At 39.5% G+C, this 9,268-nt stretch overlaps 1 protein-coding gene across 1 annotated transcript in view; it reads right to left on the bottom strand.

Annotated features, from left to right (window-relative positions):
• Positions 1-2,605: 2,605 nt before the first annotated feature.
• Positions 2,606-9,268, bottom strand: part of me1 (malic enzyme 1, NADP(+)-dependent, cytosolic) — an 85,667-nt gene continuing 79,004 nt past the window's right edge. The window contains exons 7-14 of the mRNA XM_014967447.2: positions 8,443-8,552; positions 7,105-7,202; positions 6,813-6,926; positions 5,489-5,594; positions 5,256-5,398; positions 4,795-4,968; positions 3,210-3,308; positions 2,606-3,117 (exon numbers count right to left, since the gene is read on the bottom strand). Of these exons, the coding sequence (XP_014822933.1) occupies positions 2,950-3,117; positions 3,210-3,308; positions 4,795-4,968; positions 5,256-5,398; positions 5,489-5,594; positions 6,813-6,926; positions 7,105-7,202; positions 8,443-8,552 (1,012 nt within the window). The 3' untranslated portion in view covers positions 2,606-2,949. The remainder of the gene's footprint in view (positions 3,118-3,209; positions 3,309-4,794; positions 4,969-5,255; positions 5,399-5,488; positions 5,595-6,812; positions 6,927-7,104; positions 7,203-8,442; positions 8,553-9,268) is intronic.

Below are 9,268 nucleotides of genomic sequence, written 5' to 3'. Positions count from 1 at the left end.
GACTGTACCAAGGAAACCAGGAAGCATACATAACACAGCTTCCTGTAAGAGTAACCGTTAATGCTGGATATTAAATTAGTAAAGACAGCAAAACATGCACATCTGTAACATCAGTTCATGATTACATAAAAACCATCACAGGAGTAAAGGGCAGCAATTATTAAAATGTTGATATACTCCTATGTGTAACATTTAGGTGATCATTTACAATCTACATAATCCAATAAGTCTCATTAGTTCAGGTTATCAGTATCATCTACAGGGTTTGTTTGCTCTATAAAACTCACTGGTAAAAAGAAACATTAATCTTAAGAGAAAAAGCAGTCTTTAATAAACTTGATTTGAATACAGCATGTTCTGTATTTAATACATGTTACTGCATCTATGTGGTTCTAACCTCAGACGCATCAAACAGCGAGGGAAGCTCAGAGCGTCTCAAATACCGTGTTAGTGCGCCCTCTGCTGGCCATCTGCAAAACCGTAGAGCGCACATTCACTTGAGAGAAGTAACTGAGTTGTTAGTGTTTAACGACTTTCATAGCATCAGTAAGATTAAAAGAGCTAAGCTAACCTGAATAATAAGAACAGAGAAGGAAAGAAAGCTATTCTGGTTTCATAGTTTGGCGGAGATAGAGAGGGAAGAGGGAAATGTCACACGGGAGAGGACAGGGAGGACGGCTAGACACAGCCACACTAGCAAATATCCCCTCAGGGTTTGGTGGGGGGAGCTTTACTGATTAGCACTAATCAAAACGTCCAAGTAAGGTGCCATTTAATGAAACTGCAAACAAGGTCAGAGGGGTGTAAGGTTACAGATGCCAGTCACAGAGTCTGTCTGTGACCTCCGAGGTGTCAAAGGCCTGCAGGGCCTGCAGGGCGGGGCCAAAATGTGTCAGGCAGAAAGCTTAAAGTTAGCTCAAAAACATGCAGGCAGTGCCAAACCAGCATCAATACCCTGCTTCTCCTAAAGAAAAGTAGACAGAAATAAATGAGAAAACTCATCACCGTATTTGAATGACTGCAACTGTGACAAATGAATAAAGCAGGATGAGAATGTTAGAAGGAGAGGGAGTGTGATCTGCTATAATTGTTGTGATAAAAGGTGGAACGAGTTGTAAACATCAGACTTCATCTTTTTGAGTGGTATTAAGTATAAAAGCTGAAATATTTAGCAGGAGACTTGGAATATTTCATATGTACCGTTATATTTTCTTTTAGGGATGTTCTGCTAAATCTGCCCCTGATTCACTGGGTGCAAAACACCAAGAATAACTTTTTTTTTCTAGAGGTACACGTACAAAACTACCTACATAGCATATAAGTAGATTTTAATCAATCAATATGAGCAGAAATTGTCAGTGCAGTAGCTTAAAGACTGTAAACTTTTTTTTAGGACAGTTTTGCTCATTTTGTTGGTTCTGCCATGTTAACAACAAAACAAAACAAAATCTAAAACTCACATATGGTTAAATATTAAAATTGTTGCAAAAATGTATTATATCTATTTCAATAAGCTGGCATTATGACAATTTCCCTGGCAACCACAGCCAGGATGCCATTCACTGAGAATGACTAGCTTAGCTAGATTAAGCTTGCTAGCCAGCATTAGTGCTGGTGCTAAACTAGCTGCAGCCGGATACAACCTAGCACAGAAACTTGTTTAAAAACAATCGTTAACTGTTATGAGGTTGATTCATTCATTCCTCAACTTAAACATTTTTAATGCCTAATATTTAATGTAGTAATAAACCAACTACCTACTTAGGCCAACAGCAACAACAGCGAAAAGTTACATATCTCTGAAAATATGAGCAAAAAATGTGAGTTTCTAAGCTGTGCAAATACACTTAAATCTGGTGACAGTATTTCTGATAAACACTGGCAAAGGATCAAAACCGTCTGCAGCCTGCACACTTAAACTGGCCCCTGCTGACATTGAGACATATTGATCATGAGGACAGAACTGGGGTTGCCTGAGGCCAAAATGGGGGATTTAGTGGCTGAGCGAACGAAAGAAATTGGGAGGACCAAACGGCTCTGAGAGCATCGCCTGAGGTGGGACGCCAAGCACTGGATGCTGGCTGGTCTGTTTGCTTACTGGGAGCACTGGTTTCAGACGAGCCTGGGCAGTGGGCCAGCCGAGGCCTCTGGTAGCCCACAGACTGTTTGACTAGTTATTGATGGATTAAATAATGTCACTCCCCCCTCTCTCCACAGTTTAACCCACACCACACCATATACGGCAGGATCACAAAACGGTTCAGTTCACCTGCTGCATTTGTTTGTCTTTCATTCTGCTCATATTTTTGTGCTTTTCTATGGTTTAATTTACTTTATTATTAAAGCTGAGAAGAGAATATTAGTTTTGGTAAAATTACTAAACACAGTTACATGAAGTCACATGTGGAGTGCCTCAGTTTTGACAATCCATTTGTCACAATGACATCAACTGACCACTGGAGGGAGCCAAAACATCATCCACACGTTTGAGACGAACAGGGAAAATACGGGATTTTCTTATGATTTCTTCAGCCAGAAGAAATCATGAACGTTATAGAACTTTTAACCTTTATAACTCTGGGAGCATTAAACTGACCAGAACACGTTTAATCAAAAAAAAATTTTTATTTTATTTGGCAAAGTGTCTTTGGATTTTAGCCGACACAGTCATAAAATAACTATTACAGTACAATTAAAAAGTTAAACCATAAAATAACATCCCCCTCTATGTAAAACAAAGTGGCGACAGCAACTGGTGCAATATTTCATAATGCAAACCAATAATGCTCGAGTTGTCTTTGGTGAATTTAAAGTACATTAATATAATCAAAAGGAAAGTTATGCATACATCTTTTACATCCCAACTCCCGATCCTTGGATAACATTGCACCTCAGTAGTAATGATCCCTTTTAAGGGCTTTTTTTTTTTTGGTTTCTGTGTACAGATCATCAAAGTTTACACGACTGCACAGCTACGCAGTCCTCTGGCCACTGGTACGAGTCAACGGCGAAGTCGTCGTAGTCGGTGCTGTAGCAGATCGAGCGAACGTGCGCTTCTTTGTCGGACGGCTCGGGGCGAAGAGCGGCCATTTTGTGGCAGTAAGCGTAATCCATGATCTGTAAACGGAAAATTTTTGGGGCAGGGTGGAATTATACTTCTTGCTATGTTCGCATGTTGACGTGGCAGGCTGGATTTAACTTCGTCTCACCTTAGCAGCCAGTTTAAGAGAAACCTCCCTGATGGAGCAGAGAGGAGGATAGAGTCTTCCCTCGGCGAGATCCTTCTCAGTCACCTGGTCAGCAAGGGCCTGCAACAAACCGCTTAAGTCAGCGTAAAGAAGCTAATCGGGCTGCTAGGAGGAATTGCTTTTGTTTTAAGATTTTTCAGAACCTTTATAAACATTTATGGTTAGAAAAAAAAAGAAATAGGCATCTTATCTCATAATTACGAGATTCAGATCTTGTAATTACAAGAGAAGAGCTTGTAATTAGGAGACAACTGGAGAGGTGCCATTTAAAGACACAGAATGACTGGTAGTCTGTCGCTCTCATGGTCAGGGACTCCCACGGAGAACCGTCGCTTTAATTAGGGATTGATTTTCATTTTCCGAGAATGAGAATGTACATTACCCGCCGATGCTCGATAATAAACTGTTTGTGGAATGGCTTTATTCTTTCAGCATTGTAACGTAGTCTAAAGTATCGACTTTAGAATGTAATAAAACCAAATTATGCGACAACTGACAAAAATTGTAAGCAAAAAAATATCCTTGAACACATTTTGTAATACTTTCTCCTGCAGTATGTAATAATGTTATTATATTTTGAACCGATTATTAAAAATGCAGCCTTTGCCATTTTAAAAACATTGACGGTTTAATAATATGGCCCATCAGATGATATGAGCCATAGTTTGTGTTCGTCTTGATCAATATGCTTCTAAGAATAATCACAATTTAGATTATGCATTTTAAACTTTGATCAATAAATACCAAACTTTTAGTTGCCGACACTCAGACTCTTAAACTCACATGTCATTCAAGCCAAAACAATCAAAACGGTTGGTTTTTTTTTACGAGATCTTATCTGGTCTCGTAGTGACCAGATAAGATACCTGTTTTTTATTTATAAATTTTTTTTGGTGAATGCAAAATAAATTACATCTAGTGTAATTGCAGGATTTCAAGCTAGAATAATGTAAATGAGATGATTTATCTTATTATGTAATGCCGCAGTGCATTATGTAGCAATGTAATGAAATAAGGAGTTTAAATGTAGCGAAACATCATTAAAGCCACCTTATGCAATAACACACACAAAATATAATAAAATCCTTGGATGTATTTTAAGGTAGAGGGTTCTGAAGATGAGTCTGAAAAGCCACCTAAAAGACCAAAAATTCTGTGTTTATTGACCAAAGTTTCAATTTAAATCTACAACATGATCGTTATTAGAAGTGTAATTAACAGGATGAACACAGTTTATGATCGTTTATTCCTCCATTCCATCATCACTTCTAAAAACATGAACTTCCTCCTCATTTTGTACTAACTGCTGCAAAATGTAATGTTATTACATAACGGGCAGAAAGAAGGAAAAAAAATGCATTCAAAGAATTTTACAACATTTTGCGTCTATTATCACATCAAGTTGTTTTTAACAATCTTTCATTACATTTTGAAGTCTGATTTATTACGTTGTTACATAATGCGGCGTAATAGCCCAGCCCGTCTCTAAATCCTCAGTGTAAGCTTTCATCATTCAATTCAATTTTTACAACCGTTTGTGCATCACCTCTGCAGCAGTCAGGAAGACATCCTCTGTGATGTGTCGCAAGGCACACGCGGTGACGCCCAGGCCCACGCCGGGGAAGATGTAGGCGTTGTTGCCCTGACCGGGATGGAACGTCCTCCCATCAGGCAGGGTGACGGCGTCAAACGGACTGCCGCTGGCGAAGATGCCACGCCCCTGCAGCGAGACAGAGTTCAATATAATGCAAGTTAACCTCAGCACAGACATGCATAAAGCACTATATATCATACTCAAGATTATCATGGAAATAAAACCATAATTAAAAGAAAAGTCATACCTGTGCTTTACCTGTGCTAAACTTCATAATAATTTTGTCTTTGTTTTTAAAATAATAGTTACACAATGTTTTACATAGCCATCCATTCACACAGCAGTATGTTGACTCTTTGTGTCAAACAAAAAAATAACAATTACAGCGTTAACCACAATGCAGCACTGCGTACCTCTGTGAATGTGTAGCATTCCTCAGCAGTACACTCGGCTTTGCTTGTTGGATTGCTAAGGGCGAAGATGATTGGTCGTTCATTGAAGGAAGCCATGTCCCTGATGATCCGCTCAGAGAAAGCTCCGGCAACAGCAGCCACACCTGTGATGTGAGAGCACTGAAGGTCAGTGGGATCCTCGGTCTGGAAATGATCTGCTGATGTCTGACAACATGAACAAAAGTGTTGCTCACCAATGATAGCTGTGGGTTTCAGATCCCTGACCACATCCTCCAGGTTTTTCATCTGAGGATGCTCATGGGCGAATCGCTCCTTCTCATGGGTCAGGTTGTCCCGGCCCTAAGGATGCAGAGTGAGGGGATCAAGTTTAAAAATATTAAAGAAAGAAATAAACATATAAAAAAAAAAAAAACAAATGAAACAATCATTGGAAAAATATGATTAACCTGCATCTTTTCTAAAATTGGTCACAAGCCTACTATGTTGGTTTGAAATGCACAAAATAACCTGAATAGCTTTCCTGAATATTTGAACAGACAAAATCTTCCAGGGCAGGTAAAGTAACTTTTATAGTTCCCTAACCCATAGTGCCACAAGGTTTTCTTAACTCTACCAAATACTTTTAATCATTCATCCATTCCAAGGTAAAGCTCAAAGTGAAAACCAGGATTCAAAATTTTGCTCTTTAAAACTCCAAAGTTACATTTCTTAAAGGGGCAGTATTATGTAACAATCCTCTTTTTTTAGCTTTACATCATGTTATAGTGTTATTCTCCCATTAAAAACATACCTGCAGTGTTGCGTTGATTCTTTCATGCATATTTGAGACACTCTTTGATCTCCCGTGGCAACCAATCAGCTGTGAAAAACGCCTGTGTGAACCTAGTCCTGCCTTCGAGACAAAGCTCCTCCTTAGAGCTGCAGCTTCCAAGCTTGGTAGCTTTTGCCTCACAGAGCAGCCCTTCCCCATGTTTCCCCCACTCAGCTCCTTCAGACTAGCCAGCAGCAATTAGCAAACACCTGGTGAAACTGTTGAGCTCATTATAGGAGCTACTTCTCAGTGAAACGCTGGTAAAGGGGTAATAGAGGAGCCATGTTGTGATAACTTCCTGAAGGTAAAGATTCAGAAAGAGCAGGCGCTTTTAAAGAGACAGAGTCCCAATTTAAAGGCATTGAATTACAAAGTAACATTTATTTGAAATAATATTTAATATATTTTAACAGTTTATTGATTGTGCTATAAAAACACACAAAACTGCCCCATTAACGTTTTCTCACAGCACGAGGTTTGCATCGGTCACTGCTGTGAGAAAATAAATTGCACCTTGCAACCCAAGTGGATTTTCTTAAGCTAAAATGTGAAGGTAACAAAACTCTCCAGTGGACCACAAGGCTTCTAACTGAATATTAATATGTGAAGACTTTGGATTGGAAATACATGGGGTCTCTGGCCTCAAAAACAATTAGCTAAGGCAAATCGTTGCAAATACCTGCATTCTGTTCGGTTTAGTTGGTGTGTGTTTGGGTGCGTGTGTGTTTTCAGTCCCACTAAGACACCTTGACGATGAGTCCCTTTGAGTCAACCATCCAGATTTTTTTCAAGCTTTCTTCTTTGCCGAGTCCCTCCTTCTCCATCGCCATGGAGATGAGCTCGGCAATTCCCATCGCTGCCTGGAAACAGCAGAGAAGGAAGGGGAGAGAAAAGGACAAGAGGAAAAAAGAAAAAAAACAAAAACAAAAAAACTGAAAGTTCTGGTTTCAAAACGCCTGACACTGCACCTCATTGGTCACATTAAAGACTAGACCATGATTTATTTTATTTTATTTTTTTTACGGCTGATGCACGAACCTCCCCGGCTCCTTGGAACACAATGGTGTGGTTGCTCATTTTGCTTTTGGTGATGCGGAGGGCGGCGAGGAGTCCGGCTACTGCTACAGCTGCTGTTCCTGAAGAAAGAGACCGGAGTCAATTAGACTTTTCTAACACTGAACTCAGAGTTTATAACATTAATGTTACTGTTTATACGTTCAAAGACTGAATTTTGAATGGATTTGAAAGAAATAAAAAAACAACAGATTAGAACTGCCGTTAGTTTTAGGGTGAATACTGTACATGTAAAAGAAAGGTCTGTCTTTTTGTCCTGAGCTAAAACCCTTCAAAGAAACGACTGTCGTTCAACACTGAAGACTCGGCTCCTCATTAGGCTTATTAATGACATGAAGAACAACAAAATGTTCCACACTCTGACATTTTATTGGCTCATTGTTGACTTTATTGTTCTGCGGCGTCTCAGCCTTTCCGTTCAGAACAAACTGAAGTTCTTTTTGCCATGGTCCACCACGGCTCTTGGTCCATCAGTGGCGTTACGGTGTAGAGATTGTGATAATTGATTTATGTGTGGAAATGTTGTCTAGTGACTTGTAGGAACTCAAGGGAGAAAGTTTCCAGATTTGTGTCTTTTTACGGATTTATAAACTAAACTTTCACTTAACTCCTGAAGAGTTTTGTCCGTCAGGGTTGGGAGACCAGTTTATGCCCAAAACTGAACTTCCTGTCTTGAGCTTTTCGTTCAGTTTTTTCATGTAATGTTCTTTCATTGTGATGCCATCTATTTGGTGGAGTGCACCACGTCCACCTACAGTAAAACACCCTCACAACCTGATGGTGCCACTGTATTTCACAGTTGGATGAAGGTTCAGAAGATCATTATGCCAAAAGAGTTGTATAACTTAAAAATGGTCTCAAAACTGCAATATTATCGTTTATCTCGATAACTTCTCATGACAATTTATCGTCCAGCAAAATTTGTTATTGTGACAGGCCTAGTCAAAGTAAACTTTGTATATGTGGACTTAAGTTTGAAGGAAGTATTGAAGCACTTTCTAAAATTCTGTCCATCAATATTCTGGCGATAATTGAATAGAAATAATTTTGGTTGTCCCGACTGATGTAAAACAAGAATAGATGAGTTTGATTCAATGTGATATAGTAGGAAAAAACTATACATGTAAAAATCTGGTTTCAAATGTATTCTCTGTGCTGAAAAAAAACATCTTTCTTTTCTTTTCCTCGTCCTTCTCATCTATCTTTTCTGCCGCTTTAACCTCACTTTTTCTCTTTATTCATCATTTTAAACCAAAACTCTTCATACTCTGTCGGTGTAAGGTGAACGGTTTCCCCGGTTACCTTGGATGTCATCGTTGAATGTGCAGTATTTGTTGCGGTACTTGCTCAGGAGTCTGAAAGCGTTGATGTTTGCAAAGTCCTCAAACTGAATCAGACAGTCCATGCCGTACCTGCGAGCAGAAGACATGCATTTTATTCGTGGCTAAACTGCCACGCTGTAAAGTATGCAGTGGGAGAAAACAGACAAGGCATAACTCTGTCAGAGGGAGGAGCTGCCGCTCAACGTGGCACAGCAACACGAGCAATCAAGAGGAAGTGTTAACGTTTTGCTGTTAATTGAAAATTAGGCTTTTTGGAGAGAAATGCAATAGAACTTTTTCCACCTGCGCGCCCCCATGTGATTTTAGAACACCTCAGAAGGAGTTTTAATGAGGGAGCTCAAACACGAAATAAAAAGCCGGGTAACAAACATCTAATTTCAAGGGAAAGAGCCAAAGCAGTAAACCAGCAGTGTTCGCTTTTACAAGTTGCTGCTTAGACCACCTGTGCTACCCAGACAACACCTGTAAGCTTCCCAAAAAATACCCCATCTTTTAACAAAGCATAAGCCCAGCACTACAACTCTGTGAGTTAGATTCAGTAGTGACAGAGGGGAAGGCTTCCCAGGTTTCCAAGGCTTCCAGCAGATGCTGAGAAGTTTACTGGAGGTTTGCAGTTCACAAGCAGCATCTGGTCCTATGACAAAGAAGTTTCTCCTCCGTTAAAACGAGAAACAAAATGATTCTCTTCTTCGTCTCATGTGATTCTCTACATCCTTTAGCCTTTTCTGTAATATTAAACATCGTCATCCTCCTAAAATAATGACCTAGGTCTGTGAAAGTATTTC

This window comes from Poecilia mexicana, unplaced genomic scaffold, assembly GCF_051168715.1.
Source record: "Poecilia mexicana isolate PSO_F unplaced genomic scaffold, ASM5116871v1 scaffold_16, whole genome shotgun sequence".
Lineage (NCBI taxonomy): Eukaryota > Metazoa > Chordata > Actinopteri > Cyprinodontiformes > Poeciliidae > Poecilia > Poecilia mexicana.
Note: the sequence above shows the minus strand (reverse complement) of the source record. Positions and strands in the feature narration are given on the sequence as shown.